Raw genomic sequence first — 18,654 nt, forward strand, 5'->3', positions numbered from 1 at the left:
TGCGAAAAACAAAAAATCTAGTGAGAAGCAGTTCTGTGGGCAAAAACGCCTTAATAATGAGAGAGAATGACAAGGCTGGTTCAAGCAAGAAGGCAACAGTAAATCAAATAACAGGCATTACAGCATCTCTGAACGCACAACACACCAAACCTTGAAGTGGATCAGATAGGGCAGCTGAAGACCATCAACATATGCTCAGTTAGGCACAGGAGGTACTGTGGTCAGAATACTGAGTTGTTTTCTTAAAAGTTAGAATCTTCAATGCAAATTTAAAGACTTTTTTCGGAAGAAACTTTGACAAAACTTTTTTGTGACACCTGTTTGGAGTGGATCACTGTTCTATAATTTGTGTAACGGCCATCATTTGCTGAGGACTTTAACTGATGATGACGAACCTGTGGCTCACTTAAACTATACAATATCAAGTGAATTGGTAAAAACAGTGGTGCTATAAAAATATTTGATTCTGATGAGATTAGCTTTATTTGTTACATGTATATCAAAACATACAATGAAGCACGCCATTTTGTATCAGCGACCAGCTAACTGAGAATTGTGCTGGGGCAGCCTGCAAGTGTTGCCACGCTCTCCGTGCCATCATAGCATGCTACAACTCACTAGCCACAACTCACTAACCCCAACTTGTACATCTTGGGAATGAGAGAGGAAACCCACATGGTCACAGGGTGATTACATCTTCGTACGGACAGTAGCAGGAAGCAATCCCCATTGGTGATCGCTGGTACTGTAAAAGCAATTGCAATAACCACTATACTACTGTGCCACTCCAAATTCTGTACCCTCAAACAGAAAATCAAATTTCTAGCCTGGACTTATTTATTTTTCAGGCATTTGCTAGTGAGGAAAAGTTCAAAGTAAATTTATTATCAAAGTAAGTACATGTCACCATATCCCTACCACCTTGAGATTCGTTTTCTTGCGGCTCTTGGAATCAATGAAAAAAAGAGAACATAGGTTGTAGAGACCTTAAAAGCTTTTATTATCCACCCCTCATTGTAATGAGCTGCCGCCTTGAATTGCTGCAGTCCTTTGGGTGAATGTTTTCTCACAATGACATTGGGTAGGGAGTTCAAGAGTAAGACACCATGATGATGAAGAAATGACATACACTTCCAAATTGGGGTGATGTACATTTAGCTGTTCTAATGTACAACTGTTACATGCTGTGATAAATATTAGCAATAAGTACACCTCTTTGGGCTCGTCAGTCTGTCCAGCGACTATTTACTGAGCATTTTAGAGTGTTGGAAAAACTCCTGTTGGAAAAAGTGCATCAGTTCTGAAATCTCTAGTGTGGCAAGAAATCCAAGAAACTATATTATAGAAATGTTGTTATGGTGAGAATCATTTTGACTTTTAAAATGCTGTCAGTCTGTGATGAGGGGACCATTTTAAAGTGATGAATCTTTTCATTAAGTATTTGGTTATTGTGTTGAAGATCACCAAAGGTAATTGGGAATGCAACATGCTATCCCCAATTCTGCTCTGATTGTCCAGATCGATGTTAGTAAATGTGCTGAACAAGATCTTCACTTCCCTGTTGTATCACTACTTTCCATTTATTATATGCCTGTACCATTAGGTCTCTGTTCTACAAGAGTGAGGCTTACTTAAGTTGGAGAAGATCCTGAAAGGCAGGATTTATGAGCATTTGGGGAGACATAATCTGATTAGGGATAGTCAACATGACTTTGTCAAGGGCAGGCCATGCCTTATGAACTGAATTTAATTATTTGAGGATGTAACAAAACACATTGAAGGTAGAGCAATGGATGTAGTTTATATGGATTTCAGTAAGGCATTTGATAAGGTTCCCCATACAAGGCTTATTGAGAAAGTAAGGAGGCATGTGATCCAAGGGGACTTTGCTTTGTGGGTCCAGAATCGGCTTGCCCAATGAAGGCAAAGGGTGGTTGTAGATGGTTCATATTCTTCATGGAGGTTGGTGAACAGTGGTGTTCCACAGGGATCTGTTCTAGGACCCCTCCTTTTTGTGATTTTTTTTTATATATAAATGATCTGGATGAGGAAGTGGAGGGATGAGTTAGTAAATTTGCTGATGACACAAAGGTTGGGGTTGTTGTGGATAGTGTGGAAGGCTGTCAGAGGTTACAGTGGGACATTGATAGGATACAAAACTGAGCTGAGAAGTGGCAGATGGAGTTCAATCCAGATGAGTGTGAGATAGTTCATTTTGGTAGGTCAAATTTGAAGACAGAATATAGTATTAATGGTAAGACTCTTGGCAGTGTGGAGGATCAGAGAGATCTTGGGGTCCGTGTCTTTAGGACACTCAAAGCTGCTGCGCAGGTCGACAGTGTTGTTAAGAAGGTGTATGGTGTGTTGGCATTCGTCAACCATCGGATTGGGTTCAAGGGCCTTGAGGTAATTTTACAGTTATATAAGACCTTAGTTAGACCCCACTTGGAGTACTGTGTTCAGCTCTGGTCACCACACTACAGGAAGGATGTGGATAGTATAGAAAGAGTGCAGAGGAGATTTACAAGAATGTTGCATGGATTGGAGAGCATGCCTTATGAGAATAAGTTGAGTGAACTTGTCCTTTTCTCCTTGAAGTGACAGATGATGAGAAGTGTATAAGATGATCATGTGGATGGCCAGAGGTTTTTTTCCAGGGCTGAAATGGATAACACAAGGGGCATAGTTATAAGATGCTTGGAAGTAGGTACAGGGGGGAATGTCAGAGGTAAGTTTTTCACAGAGTGGTGTGTGCATGGAATGCACTGCCAGCAACGGTGGTAGAGACGGCTACAATAGGGTCTTTTAAAAGACTCTTAGATAGGTACATGGAGCTTAGAAAAATAGAGGGCTATGTGGTAAGGAAATTCTAGGCAGTTTCTAGAGGAGATTACGTCGTTGGCACAATATTGTGGGCCGAAGGGCCTGTAATGTGCTGTAGATTTTTATGTTCAATATTCGATGTACAGTACTCTCCATGGTCCTACCATTTACTGTGCACATTTTGCCTCCATTTAATTACCCAACATGCAATACCTTGCATCTGTCAGAGTGCAATCCATCTGTCATTTTCTTCAGTTGTCCCAGATCTGTTGTGATCTTAGCTGATACTGTCCACTATACCACCAATTTTGTTGTCATCTCCAAACTTATCCAATTGTTAACATGTGACAATCCCTGTGGCACAGCAATGATCACAGGCTTCGAATCTAAGTGACAACTCTCTGCTACCACCACCTTCTACTAAGCCAATTTGCTAGTTCACCCTGAATCCTTTATGATCTAACAATGTTGGCATTCATTTCTAGAGGAATAGAGTATAGGAGCAGGGATGTGATGTTGAGGCTCTATAAGGTGCTGGTGAGACCTCACTTGGAGTACTGTGGGCAGTTTTGGTCTCCTTATTTAAGAAAGGATGTGCTGACGTTGGAGAGGGTACAGAGAAGATTCACTAGAATGATTCCGGGAATGAGAGCGTTAACATATGCGGAACGTTTGTCCGCTCTTGGACTGTATTCCTTGGAGTTTAGAAGAATGAGGGGAGACCTCATAGAAACATTTCGAATGTTAAAAGGCATGGACAGAGTGGATGTGGCAAAGTTGTTTCCCATGATGGGGGAGTCTAGTACGAAAGGGCATGACTTAAGGATTGAAGGGCGCCCTTTCAGAACAGAAATGCGAAGAAATTTTTTTAGTCAGAGGTGGTGAATCTATGGAATTTGTTGCCACGGGCAGCAGTGGAGGCCAAGTCATTGGGTGTATTTAAGGCAGAGATTGTTAGGTATCTGAGTAGCCAGGGCATCAAAGGTTATGGTGAGAAGGTGGGGCAGTGGGACTAAATAGGATAAGATGGATCAGCTCATGATAAAATGGCGGAGCAGACTTGATGGGCCGAATGGCCTACTTCTGCTCCTTTGTCTTATGGTCTTTTCAGACTACCATTCAAGCCTTGCTAAAGTCCACGTAGGCAGGTGAAGAGTCTCACCCCAAAGCATTGATTGTCCCATTTCCGTCTGCGACGCTGCCTGATCTGCTGAACTTCTCCATCTTTTCATTTGCTTCATGTAGACACCATCCACTGTCCTGCCCCAGTCAACCTTCTTCATCACTTCCTCAGAAAATTTCAAATCAGATTCATGAGATGTGAAGTCCCAGGAGCAAATGTAAGCATGAAACTGAGGTCATTGTAAAAACCCATCTGGTTCAGTCAGTGTTTCACACGAAGAAATTGGCCATCCTTACCTGTTTGTGCTCCAGACCCACTAATTCCCAACTGCTGCCTCAGATGAGATGAAATTAGGGATGATCAGTCAATGTTCACATTTCCAGCAACAGAGAATATTAGCTGAGCTGGAGGTTCATTGTGTTACATTACATCAGCTCATTCTTTTCACTCTTCAAGCTCTTGATTGTCTGAAAGGAGAGAAACATATGGCTCGATGGGCTTGTATTTATGAAGATAACTGGCAGGCTTGCCAGTGTGCAACGTGGATTAAGATCAGGAGTTTAGGGTATTTTTAGTTTTATTCTTGCTGGAGTGTCAGTGGTGACCTTCCAATTCCAGCTCATCTTTTCCACAAGATAAGATGTTCCTCCAGACTATATGACATCTTGTACAATAGGGGAGACATTGATTCTTTAAGTATCATATAAAATTTGTCATATGATAGAACATAGAACAGTGTTCTGAGGACATAACTGAATGAATTTGATAAGGCTGGTTGCTCATGCTTAAAAGTCCTGTGAAAGTGTGTATTTGTTTACATGCCCTGGCACTTAATTTTACATGAATAAGTGCTTTTTTTTTCAAGAGGTCTTGAATGAACAGAAGAGGAATACTTCATGGATCTGGTACTTATAATGCTCAAAGCTCAGTTTGTAATATTCTATTAATTTAAAATTTTGTTTTTTTCAGTGAGAGCAGAAAAGACAAGGCCATATTTATTGCAGATTCTTTTCTATGCCAACAATTATATTTTAGGAAACATGAGTATTGTAGCTTACACAAGAGCTTTATTAATTGAACATTGAACAGTTCAGTACAGGAACAGGCCCTTCAGCCTGCAGTCTTGTGCCAAACCAATTAATTTAGTAATCAAATGGCCAACTAAACTTATTCCTTCTGCTTACACAATGTCCATGTCAGTCCCTCACATTCATGTGCCTAGCTAAATGTCTCTTAAAATTGGCTAATGTACCTGCCTTTACCACTACCCCAGACAGCACATTCCAGGCACCCAGGACTCTGTTTATATATTTTAAAAAACTTGCCCCTCACATCTTCTTTAAAATTGCCCCCTCTCACCTTAAGTACATCCTCTGTGGTATTAGACATTTCAATCCTGGGAAAAAGATTCTGTCTACTCTATCTATGCCTTTCATAATCTTATAAACGTCTATCAGATTTCCCTTCAGCCTCTGCTGCTCTAAAGAAAGCAATCCACATTTGTCCAACCTCTCATTATAGCACATGCCCTCTAATCCAGTGCTATCATGTTTGCTGTTGTGTGCTGGGGCAGCAGGCTGAAGGTAGCAGACACCAACAGCATCAACAAACTCATTCGTAAGGCCAGTGATGTTGTGAGGATGGAACTGGACTCTGTCACGGTGGTGTCTGAAAAGAGGATGCTGTCTAAGTTGCATGCCATCTTGGTCAATGTCTCCCATCCACTACATAATGTACTGGGTGGGTACAGGAGTACATTCAGCCAGAGACTCATTCTACCAAGATGCAGCACAGAGCGTCATAGGAAGTCATTCCTGCCTGTGGCCATCAAACTTTACAACTCCTCCCTTGTGGGGTCAGACACCCTGAGACAATAGGCTGGTCCTGGACCTATTTCATAATTTACTGGCATAATTTACATATTACTATTTAACTATTTAGGTTCTATTACTATTTATTATTTATGGTGCAACTGTAACAAAAACCAATTTCCCCTGGGATCAATAAAGTATGACTATGATTATCCTGGTAAAACTCTTCTGCACCCTCTCCAAAGGCTGAACATCCTTTGTATATTAGGCAACAAGATCTGTACGAAATACTTAAGATGCAGCCTAGCGAGAATTTTATAAAGCCAGACATAATTTCCTGACTTTTGAACACAATGCCTTGACTAATAAAGCCAAGCATTGACTAATAAAGCCAAGCATGCCATATGTCTTTTTAACCACCCTATCAACCTGTGTTGGCACTATCGGGGAGCTCTCAACTCGGACCCCAGGATCTCTCAGCACATCAACACTGTTAAGGATCTTGCCTCTTTACATTTGATATTTGTAGGTCTGACTTGGACCACTCCTGAGCTATTCTGCTTCTTGAGGCACAGCATTTGAGTTCTACCAGATGAGAAAGTACACAATGCTTCCCAGCCAGTGTTGAAAGCCTCGGGGCAGGACAGTATCACAGTGGTTAGTGTAACGCCATTATAGAGCCGGCAATCCAAGTTCAATTCCACCGCTGTATGTTTGCCCCATAACTGCGTGGGTTTCCTACAGGTGCTCCAGTTTTTCCCACGTTACAACGACGTACAGATAGGAAGGTTAATTGGTCACGAGAGTAATTGATCAGTGTGGGCACGTTGGATCAGAAAGGCTTGATACTGTGCTCCATTCTTATTTTGAGATACTCCACAGTAGCATGCCCATCGGTCCATGAACTCGCGTCACCCAGTTACACTCGTGTGACCAATTACCTACTAACTGGACATCTTTGGATTAAAGGTTAATTTTTTATTCTAAGCATTTTTTTTAAAAAAACCTCTGTTTAAGAAGCACTACCTGTATCAAAAGCAACCTAGCACCAGTTACTGCCACATCCATTTTCAAGGCCAGTGCTTTAAAGTCCCTGGATCAAAATTAAGAGGAAAAATGGAGGAAATTGTGTCTTGCAATGTAAATATCAAATCCTTAGGAAATTCTATGCCTTTGTTAACACTGTAAATGTTAACGTTTTGTAACTAAATCAAATGATTTTGCATGGTATCTTTTCCCTATTCCTCCTTCACCTTTCCTGCCTATCCCCTCCCCCTCCCCCACCCCTTGATCTTTCCCCTTACTGGTTTTTCACCTGGCACCTACCAGCCTTCTCCTTCCCACCCACCACCCACCTTCTTTATAGGGCCTTTGCCCCTTCCCTCCTCAGTTCTGACGAAGGGTTCCGGCCCGAAATGTTGACTGTTCGTTTCCATGGATGCTGCCCGACCTGCTGAGTTCCTCCAGCGTATTGTGCATGCTGCATGGTATCTCATGCTTAGAATATTTTGACAATGACTTAACAATGTCTTTCTGCAGGATATAAGCTTGTGCATAGGAAGAACACTCAGCTATGTTTAAGTTGGGACTATTGGTGTCATATAGTGCTGATTGTTTCAGCAGTGACATTATCAAATGCACATCATATAGGAAGAGTTAAGAGTCCTTTTTAGAAGTGAATTGAATTAACTATTTCTTACATCCTTCACATAAAAATCTTTACATTACGTCTCTAACTAAATGTGCAATGTGCAATTTATAGTAATTTGTAATAAGTAGTATGTAAAATAGGACAGTCAATATAGCATAGAAATACAATTGTATCAGCGTGAATTAATCAGTCTGATGGCGTGGTGGAAAAAGCGACATTTTGTCTTGCATTTCCCTCCTTTCCAATACACAGTTGGTTATGTTTTGTTTCTCTGGACCCTGTACAGGTTATGAGCAGCCGTTTTCTTCCATATGATGCTATCCATACACATGCCATTCTTAGCCTCGATGAGGATACTGTTCTTTCTACTACAGAGGTGAGTACATTTAATGCTGGTCAGGCTACCTGTCAATTACATTTGCAAATGCATTGTCTGCTTTGCGAGGTTCACTTGAATCCTCTTCCTGACAATTAAATTGATTTCATCCAATGAGCAGAATGAAGTCCTGGCACAATTATTCTGTTCATGTGGATTAAAGAGGGAGCAAGTTATTAGGATTTCTGCTCCTGATTGTTACTACGTCGAAAAACACAAGATCTTAAATGAAGTTATTGTTAGTTAATGTGTAAAAGACCACAAACTACTTCAAAAAGAAAGCTTTAAAAAAGACTAATAATAATAAATAACAAGAACATGAGATGAAAAGGACCATGAAAGTGAGCTCATAAGTTGTGGTTCAGTGATGGGGGTTAGTTAAGTTATCCCCTCTGCTTCAAGAGCAGTAACTGTTCCTGAACCTAATCATAATCCTAAGGTTGTCTATATTAATTAGTGTTTATACTGTTAATTTTCCCCAAAATTCAAGCTCTTGATTAATAGTGGATTATGGATGGAGATTTGCATGCAGTTCTCTTTTATTTAAAAGAAAATTTTGATGAATGGATAAAAGGGACTGCGTTTCTGGTACAAGGAAGGGTATCCATGTATTTGGCTCTGTAAATGAGGCTGATGTGAAGAGTTGAGGTTAGTTATGGGGCAAGGAAATTCTTGCAGCACCTGGAAGCATTGAGAGTGAAGCAACCATTAAGATAAAGGGAGATCCTGAAACTTAATGTAATGTGGCTTATACATTTGTTATGAAATAGAGAGCTAAGGAATGGAAAACCAGGATTCTTAATGGAATTAACTTGAGGGCAAGGAAGAAGAGAGGAGAGTTCCCGAAGCATTGCAATTCTGATCAATTAACCATGGAATATTAATTACTTGAAGTTATTTGGGAAAACAAATGTCTATTGTCCTCTTCAAAATTAAAGATAAAAGAAATGGTACCTTGTAACCTTCTCTAATCATGCAAGTTATTTTTTTTAAATCACTCCACAGTTCTAGAAACAATTTTTGGGCAAATAGTCAACCCTTTAAGAATATCACTCCTCCTATCCCTTCAATGGGGATTTTTTTTTGGGTGCAAATAATGTTCTTAATATTCCAAAAATGTGTCCATGGTGCAGACACATGTGAAGGGATCAATCTTCTAGATGCAGTTTTGGTGAGGGTATTGTGTACACACAGTCACTTTCCAGCAAAGGCCAAAGATGTTTCTCTGAAACTGACATACAAATTTGATGACTGACTGTTTAGAAAGTGGAGTGAAGTGGCTGCAATTTTCATTAATTTAGTTAATAGCAGTGCCTATGTATATGCTATAAATTTCAGTCACCGTTCAGCAGTTTCCAGCACAGCACAGTTTTGGTTTTGAGTGTAGTGATGACAACTCAAGGCCATTGTGAATAAGACTTGTTGAGGTTAGGAGTGGTGGAGGTGTAGAACACTGTCATGAAACAGGGATAATGCGAGTCACCTTCCTTCACCTACTGGAATGCAAGATTCCAGGTTGCTTTGCATTCAGCACGTTTAGGTGGTGCAAATAGCGCAAACTGACAATTGCTTTCACCTTGTTATTATTGAAATATTCCCATATGAAGTTATAGAGAAGTAGAGCACAAAAAACAGGCCCTTCGGCCCATCTAGTCCATGCCAAAACAATTGTAAACTGCCTACTCCCAACTACCTGCACCAGACTATAGCCCTCAAAATCCCTACAATCTATGTACCTATCCAAACTTCTCTTAAGTGTTGAAATTGAGCTCGTGTGGGCCATTGTGCTGGCAGTTCATTCCACACTCTCACAACCCTCTGAGTGAAGAAGTTTCCCATCATCTTCCCCTTAAACTTCTCACCTTTCATCCTTAAGCTGTAACCTCTGGTTGTAGTCCCACCCAACCTCAGTAGAAAAAGCCTGCTTCCATTTACCCTATCTATAGCCCTCATAATTTTGTATATCTCTACCTAATCTCCTCAGTCTTCTAAGTTTTAAAGAATACAGTCCTAACCTATTCAGTCTTTCCTTATGATTCGGGTGCTTCAGAACCAGCAGCATCCATGTAAATTTTCCTGCACTCTTTCAACCTTGTTTACATCTTTCCTGTAGGTAGGTGACCAAAACTGCACACAGTACTCCAAATTGGCCTCACCATCGTCTTGTACAACTTCAACATAACATCCCATTCTGTACTCAGTACATTGATTTGTGAAGGCCAGAGCTTTCTTTACAACCCTATCTACCTGTAACGCCACTTTCAACGAACTATGTACCCAGATCCCTTTGTTCTCCCACACTTCTCAGTGCCCTACCATTCACTTTGTAAGGTCTACCCTGATTGGACCTACTGAAGTCTAAAACCTCGCACTTGTCTGCATCAAATTCCATCTGCCATTTTTCCAGTCAAATATGTGATTTGAGTTTTATGATGGGAAAAATGAGTTTCCAATTTGTCAACATAGAGGGAGCAAAAAAGTACAAGGAAAAATTTTTCGTGGCCAATGCCATGTTACCTGAGTTGGGACTGGAGGTTTGAGTCCTGATATCTGCAAGTTTGAGAGCCTGGGGCCAAGAACTGGAGGCCCAGAGGCAGCCTGTCCTGGGGTCATGGGCCTGTGTGAGTAAGGGATAGGAAGGAGACTTATTGTTGCTGCTTGTGTTGAACATTATGGACATCCTATGCTGGCGCCAGAACGTGTGGTGACACTTATGGGCCAGCCCCCAAAACAGCCTTGGATCGGTTGATAGTTAACACAAAGACCCATTTTACTAATGACAAAATCTGCAGATGCTGGACATCCAAACAACACTAAAAATGCTGGAGGAACCCAGCAGGACAGGCAGCATCCATGGAAAAGAGTGTCGTCAACATTTCAGGCCAGGACTGGGGGGGGTGGGGGAGAAAAGATGAGGAGTCAGAGTTAGAAGGGGGGAGGGGAGGAAGAAGTACAAGGTGATAGGTGAAACCGTGAGGGGGTAAGGGGTGAAGTAAAGAGCAAGTATCCATTTCACTGTACACTTCCATGTAGATGTGATCCAAAACAATCTAAGTCTGAAGATAATTCAGTGTGCTTAATGTTGTAATATGGTACTAGGCCACAAATTGTTGGAGGTTTGTAGTTTGCTTATTTGGAATAGCGATGGAGGTTTTTGCTGACATTCCCTACGTCAGTGAGTTGATATCCAAGAATGTGAATCAACACTTGGACCGGGGGTGAGGTGAGTTTCTTGCATTGGGTTCCAATTAGAGTTATTTTCCTTGCATATCATTAAGGAAGAATTCTAAATGTTCGGCTGATTTATTCTAGTTGGTCTTATTTCTTTCCCTGGTTGTCCCTCAGTGAAAACATTTCCAATCTGCTTGAACAGGGAGCGCAGGAATTAAGGTGGTGCCTAGACCCTAATTATTAGCCTTGCTATTGAAGCAGCTTTCTGTGTTAATCTATGTCAGCTGCATTTGAGTCACCACAAACGAAAAGGAGTACATGCCAAGTGCTATTCATTGACAATATAGCTGATGTCTCACAGACTAATTCTCACAAGAGCAGCATTGAAGTTCATGCAGTGATGTAAAATGTGTTAAAGATGATCATTGATGTATGCTAGAACAATTCTGCCTGCATCACATTGGAAGGAGACTTGTGTCAATTTTCATAATGGTCTGCTACATCTCAAGAGAAAGACTGTCATCGCCATCAGTGGAAGAGGAAGGATTCAAGCAATTTAAACAGTCCCTGTCATCGTGAATGATCCAATCAATATAACATTCATATTAACTCTAATTTCTTTTTCACCAACAATCTCAAAACTAGCTTTTCCTTTTTGACTGGGCTTCTCAGCAATTGCTTAGTTACAATGCAAGCATGACAAAATAAATTATATCATGCCATATACTGTGTGGAAGCCAACTCATTAATCTGATTGTCTGCCAAGCAAGTATTTGCTTCTCCTACTTCACGTGCAAAAAAAGAGGCAGGCGGCTTTTGAAAATGAACTATGCCAATGCCAAAGCTAACAAGCCTCAGCTTGCTCTGGGTGATTTAATCAATAGGGCTAGGCTGAGAAGTAATTGTAAGAACACTACTCGGATGCCAGAACCATCCTTGAAAGGATAATAAGTGTTAGGCGAGGGAAGACCTTTCCCCTCACATAGGGAATGAGTTCAACAATCCTTTACATTTGTTGGAAGGCAGCTTGCTGGTCATCTTAAGCAAGAGAAATTCTGCAGATACTGGAAATCCACAGACAAAATGCTGGAGGTCAGGCAGTATCTATGGAAATGAATAAGCAGTTGCTGTTTCAGACCGAGATCCTTCATCAGGACTGAGAAGGAAGAGTGAAAATACCAGAGATATAAAGGTAGGGGTAGGAGAAGAGTTCTAGTGAAGAGTTTTGTAGACAAGATTGTCTTGGTTGCAGTATCTTTCTTAGTTTCCTTTAGTAAAGTTTTGCGAAACCAGAGAACAGTTGGTTGAAATGTGTGGAAATCTGGTGTCCACATTGGTCAAATGAGTTGATCGTGAATTTAAAACCAAATCAGTATAACTAAAGTAGGAAATCCAAAAAAAAATTCTGCTTAAGTAATTTGGCAGATGGAGAATATTACATTTGTAACTTATATGAAATACATTCCCCTGCCCCCATCTGATTTAGCAGGATGGTACCTGGATTAGAGAGCGTGTTTTATACTTTTCATCTCATTCCCATCCAAGCTGATTCCACACTTTCCAAGCCAAGATCACTTCTCACAACTCTGCTAAAACATCATTTATAGTAGAACCACCCCACCTCATTTCAAAATCATTGGGATTGCCAAATGTAGACTGGGAGCAGCTACTTGCAGGTAAATCTACATATGAGAAAGTCTTTTAAAAGTAAAATAGTGAGATATCGGGGCCAACTTGTTCCTGTAAGGTCAATGAGTAGAGATGACAGGTCTGGGCAACACTGCATGTTGAGACATCAAGAGATTTATTAATGGTAGGTAAAATAAAAATCAAACAGTAGGTACAGAGCACTGAAAATGCTTGGGGAAGGTCGGGAGGAAGTTGAGGGTATTAATTTTTGGAGAGGCAAATGAATATATTTATAAGCCCTCTGCAGCTGATGTAATTTACGTGGACTTTAAAAAGCCCTTTGACAAGGTCTCGCATGGAAGGCTGGTCCAAAGAGTAAGGGCCCATTGCTAATCTGACAAAAATTTGTCTTATTAATAAGAGACATTGGGTAATGGTGAAGGATTGCTTCTTTGCTTAGTTATGATTTGATTGCACTGGAGAGAATGTAGAGGAAACTCACAAGGATATTGCCTGGTTTGGAGTACGTCATTTGGCATATGACAAGATAGGCAGAACTCAGCATGGATTCCTTAAAGGAAAATCCTGCCTGACAAACCTATTACAATTTTTTGAGGAAATTACCAGTAGGCTAGACAAGGGAGATGCAGTGGATGTTATATATTTGAATTTTCAGAAGGCCTTTGACAAGGTGCCACACATGAGGCTGCTTAACAAGATAAGAGCCCATGGAATTACAGGAAAGTTACATACGTGGATAGAGCGTTGGCTGATTGGCAGGAAACAGAGAGTGGGAATAAAGGGATCCTATTCTGGTTGGCTGCCAGTTACCAGTGGTGTTCCACAGGGATCAGTGTTGGGGCTGCTTCTTTTTACATTGTACATCAACGATTTGGATTATGGAATAGAGGGCTTTGTGGCTAAGTTTGCTGGCGATACGAAGATAGGTGGAGGGGCCGGTAGTGCTGAGGAAACGGAGAGTCTGCAGAGAGACTTGGATAGATTGGAAGAATGGGCAGAGAAGTGGCAAATGAAGTACAATGTTGGAAAGTGTATGGTTATGCACTTTGGCAGAAAAAATAAACGGCCAGGCTATTATTTAAATGGGGAAAGAATTCAAAGTTCTGAGATGCAACGGGACTTGGGAGTCCTCGTACAGGATTCCCTTAAAGTTAACCTCCAGGTTGAGTCAGTGGTGAAGAAGGCGAATGCAATGTTGGCATTCATTTCTAGAGGAATAGAGTATAGGAGCAGGGATGTGATGTTGAGGCTCTATAAGGTGCTGGTGAGACCTCACTTGGAGTACTGTGGGCAGTTTTGGTCTCCTTATTTAAGAAAGGATGTGCTGACGTTGGAGAGGGTACAGAGAAGATTCACTAGAATGATTCCGGGAATGAGAGGGTTAACATATGAGGAACGTTTGTCCGTTCTTGGACTGTATTCCTTGGAGTTTAGAAGAATGAGGGGAGACCTCATAGAAACATTTCGAATGTTAAAAGGCATGGACAGAGTGGATGTGGCAAAGTTGTTTCCCATGATGGGGGAGTCTAGTACGAGAGGGCATGACTTCAGGATTGAAGGGCGCCCTTTCAGAACAGAAATGCGAAAAAATTTTTTTAGTCAGAGAGTGGTGAATCTATGGAATTTGTTGCCACGGGCAGCAGTGGAGGCCAAGTCATTGGGTGTATTTAAGGCAGAGATTGATAGGTATCTGAGTAGCCAGGGCATCAAAGGTTATGGTGAGAAGGTGGGGCGGTGGGACTAAATAGGATAAAATGGATCAGCTCATGATAAAATGGCAGAGCAGACTCGATGGGCCGAATGGCCTACTTCTGCTCCTTTGTCTTATGGTCTTATGGTCATTAATGAGGAGAAACCAGATGGGTTGGAGCCTCCAAATCCAATAAATCTCTACAAGGTCTGCCATCTTCAGCAGGACCCTAATGGCAAATATATCTTTACCACACCCTCCCTCCACTTTCTACTTTCTGCAGTGATTGCTACTTCCATGATTCCCTTGTTCATTCACCCTCCCCACAAATCTTCATCCTGGAAGAAGTGTTACACCCGTCCATTCAGCTCGTCCCTCATCTCCATTCAGGGCACCAAACAGTTCTTTCAGGAGAGGCAACGCTTCACCTGCGAATCTATTGGGGTCGTCTACTGAATCCAGTGTCCCAATGCAGCCTCCTCTACTTTGATGAGACCCGCTGTAGATTGAAGGACTACTTTGTAGAGCACCTTCACTCCATCCATGAAGAAGAGGATATCCTGGTGGCCGGTCTTTATAAATCCAATTCCCGTTCTGACATGGTTTCTGCTTTTGCCATGATGAGACCACACCTCATGTTCCACCTAAGTAGCCTACAACCTGATGGCATGAACATTGATTTCTCCAGCTTCTGGTATTTTTCCCTTCCCCCTCCTTCTCCTTCAATTCCCCACTCTGGCTTTCCTCTTACCTGTTCTCTTCACCTGTCTTATCACCTCCTCCTAGCGCCCCACCTCCTTCCCTTTCTCCCGTGGTCCGGTGTACTGGCCTGTCAGGTTTCTCTTCAGTCCTTTGCCTTTTCCATCTATTACCTCCCAGCTTCCCCGATCACCTTCTCGCTTCTCCTCCTTTCCCAACCCCCCCAACCTGTCATCTTCCCCTTCCTTTCCAGTCCTAAAGAAGGGTCTCAGTTCAAAAGATCATAGATGCTGCCTGACCTGCTGAGGAAAAGTATCTGCACACAAGAAACTGGAAGAAAAGACCAGAGTTTTGTTTCATAGATTTGAACAGAAGTTCCAAGTTGCCTTTGTATTGCTGAAAAAAAGCAAAATTTTTAGTTTAAAAAAGGGCCCCATATCTCAGAAAATATGTGTTGTCATTGGAGAGAGTCCAAAGGAAGTTCACAAGGATGATTCCAGGAAAAAGGGTTAACGTATGAGGAGCGTTTGGCAGCTCTGGGCCCCGACTCACTGGAATTTAGACGAATACTGGAATGTGTTCCTGTAGAGCCTATGGAATGTGGAAAGGACTAGACAGGGTGGCTGTGGAGAGGATGTTTCCTCTGGTGGAGGAATCCAGAGGTAGAAGGCACAGTCGCAAAATAAAGGGGCAACCTTTTAGAGCAGGGGCAAGGAGAAATTTTTTTAGCCAGAGAGTAGTAAGGCCATAAGATATAGGAGCAGAAGTAGGCCATTTGGCCCAACAATTCTGTTCTGCCATTCAATCATGGGCTGATGCAATTCTTCCAGTCATCCCCTCTCCCCTGCCTTCTCCCCACCCCTTTGATGCCCTGGCTAATCAATAACCTATCTATCTCTGCCTTCAATGCACCCAATGACTTGGCCTCCACAGCCGCTTGTAGCAACAAATTCCACAGATTTACCACCCTCTGACTAAAGTAATTTCTCTGCATCTCTGTTCTAAATGGACACCCTTCAATCCTGAAGTCGTGCCCTCTTGTCCTAGAATCCCCTACCATGGGAAATAACTTTGCCATATCGAATCTGTTCAGGCCTTTTAACATTCGGAACGTTTCTATGAGATACCCCCTCATTCTCCTGAACTCCAGGGAATACAGCCCAAGAGCTGCCAGACGTTCCTCATATGGTAAACCTTTCATTCCTGGAATCACTCCTGTAAATCTTCTGTGAACCCTCTCCATTGTCAGTATATCCTTTCTAAAATAAGGAGCCCAAAACTGCACACAATACTCTAAGTGCGGTCTCACGAGTGCCTTATAGAGCCTCAACATCACATCTCTGCTCTTATATTCCATACCTCTAGAAATGAATGGCAACATTGCATTCGCCTTCTTCGCCACCGACTCAACCTGGAGGTTAACTTTTAGAAACATAGAAACATAGAAAATAGGTGCAGGAATAGGCCATTCGGCCCTTCGAGCCTGCACCACCATTCAGTATGATCATGGCTGATCATCCAACTCAGAACCCTGTACCAGCCTTCCCTCCATACCCCCGATCCCTTCAGCCACAAGGGTCATATCTAACTCCCTCTTAAATATAGCCAGTGAACTGGCCTCAACTGTTTCCTGTGGCAGAGAATTCCACAGATTCACCACTCTCTGCGTGAAGAAGTTTTTCCTAATCTCGGTCCTAAAAGGCTTCCCCTTTATCCACAAACTGTGACCCCTTGTTCTGGACTTACCCAACATCGGGAACAATCTTCCTGCATCTAGCCTGTCCAACCCCTTTAGGATTTTATACGTTTCAATAAGATCCCCCCTCAGTCTTCTAAATTCCAACGAGTATAAGCCTAGTCGATCCAGTCTTTCATCATATGAAAGTCCTGCCATCCCAGGAATCAATCTGGTGAACCTCCTTTGTACTCCCTGTATGGCAAGGATGTCTTTCCTCAGATTAGGGGACCAAAACTGCACACAATACTCCAGGTATTTAGGGTACTCTGCACAAGGACTCCCAAGTCCCTTCACACCTCTGCATTTTGAATTCTCTCCCCATCTAAATAATTGTCTGCTCATTTATTTCTTCCACCAAAGTGCATGACCATACACTTTCCAACATTGTATTTCATTTGCTACTTCCCCTAAACTATCTAAGTCTCTCTGCAGGGTCTCTGTTTCCTCAAAACTACCTGCTTCTCCACTTGTCTTTGTATCATCGGCAAATTTAGCCACAAATCCATTGATCCCACAGTTCAAATCATAGACGTACATCGTAAAAAGCAGCGGTCCCAACACTGAGCCCTGTGGCACTCCACTGGTAACCAGCAGCCAGTCAGAATGGGATCCCTTTATTCCCACTCTCCGTTTTCTGCTGATCAACCAATGCTCCACCCATGCTAGGTAGAGAAAAGAGAAATTGCCTTTAAACTCACGAGAGAGCATAGGCCATCAACTTTGCTGTTGATGTTTCTGTAGCAGGCAATTTCTTTTTTACGAGGTCCAGTTGCTAGTTCGACGCTCAACCCAGCATAAATGGAAAGCATGTACAGGAGCCGGCTGGATTCAAACTGGGGACCTTCCGCTCCAAAGTCCAGTGCTGATGCCACCACGCCACCAGCCAGCACCCATGCTAGGAACTTCCCTGTAATTCCATGGGCTCTTATCTTGCTAAGCAGCCTCATGTGCGGTACCTTGTCAAAGGCCTTCTGAAAATCCAAGTACACCACATCTGCTGCATCTCCTTTGTCTACCCTGCTTGTAATCTCCTCAAAAGATTGCAGGGTTAGTCGGGCAGGATTTTCCTTTCAGGAAGCCATGATGGCTTTGGCCTATCTTGTCATGTATCTCCAGGTATTCTGTAATCTCATCCCTAACAATCGATTCCAACAACTTCCCAACCACTGGTGTCAGGATAACAAGTCTATAGTTTCCTTTCTGCTGCTTCCCACTCTTCTTAAATAGCGGAATAACTTACAATTTTCCGGTCATCTGGTACAATGCCAGAATCTATCGATTCTTGAAAGATCATTGTTAATACCTCCGCAATATCTCCAGCTACTTCCTTCAGAACCCGTGGGTGCATTCCATCAGGTCCAGGAGATTTATCTACCCTCAGACCATTAAGCTTCTTGAGCACCTTCTCAGTTGTAATTTTCACGCACATACTGTACTTCACTTCCCTGACACTCTTGAAAGTCCAGTATATTGCAGATGTCTTCACTGTGAAGACTGTTGCAAAATGCGTATTCAGTTCCTCTGCCACCTCTGCATCTCTCATTACAATATCTCCAGTGTCATTTTCTATTGGTCCTATATCTACCCTCAACTCTCTTTTACTCTTTATATACTTAAAAAAGCTTTTTAGTGTCTTTTGATAATAGTCGCCAGCTTCCTTTCATAATTCACCTTTTCCTTCTTAATGACCACCTTAGTTTACTTCTGCAAGTTTTTAAAAGCTTCCCAATCCTCTATCTTCCCACTAGCTTTGGCTTCCTTGTATGCCCTCCCTTTTGCTTTTACTTTGGCTCTAACTTCACTTGTCAGCCACGGTAGTGTCCTCCTTCCATTTGAATGTTTCTTCTAATTTGGAATATATCTGTCTTGCACTTCTCTTTTTTTTTGCAGAAACTCCAGCAATTGCTGGCCTGCTGTCCTTC

The 18,654-nt window shown here is 42.1% G+C and overlaps 1 protein-coding gene across 1 annotated transcript in view; it reads left to right on the plus strand.

Annotated features, from left to right (window-relative positions):
- The window catches only part of LOC140195030 (exostosin-1-like), a 151,129-nt gene that overhangs the window by 108,325 nt on the left and 24,150 nt on the right, over positions 1–18,654 (plus strand). The window contains exon 8 of the mRNA XM_072252615.1: positions 7,695–7,784. Coding sequence (XP_072108716.1) covers positions 7,695–7,784 — 90 coding nt within the window. The remainder of the gene's footprint in view (positions 1–7,694; positions 7,785–18,654) is intronic.

Source organism: Mobula birostris, chromosome 1 (genome assembly GCF_030028105.1).
Source record: "Mobula birostris isolate sMobBir1 chromosome 1, sMobBir1.hap1, whole genome shotgun sequence".
In the NCBI taxonomy this organism is placed as follows: domain Eukaryota; kingdom Metazoa; phylum Chordata; class Chondrichthyes; order Myliobatiformes; family Myliobatidae; genus Mobula; species Mobula birostris.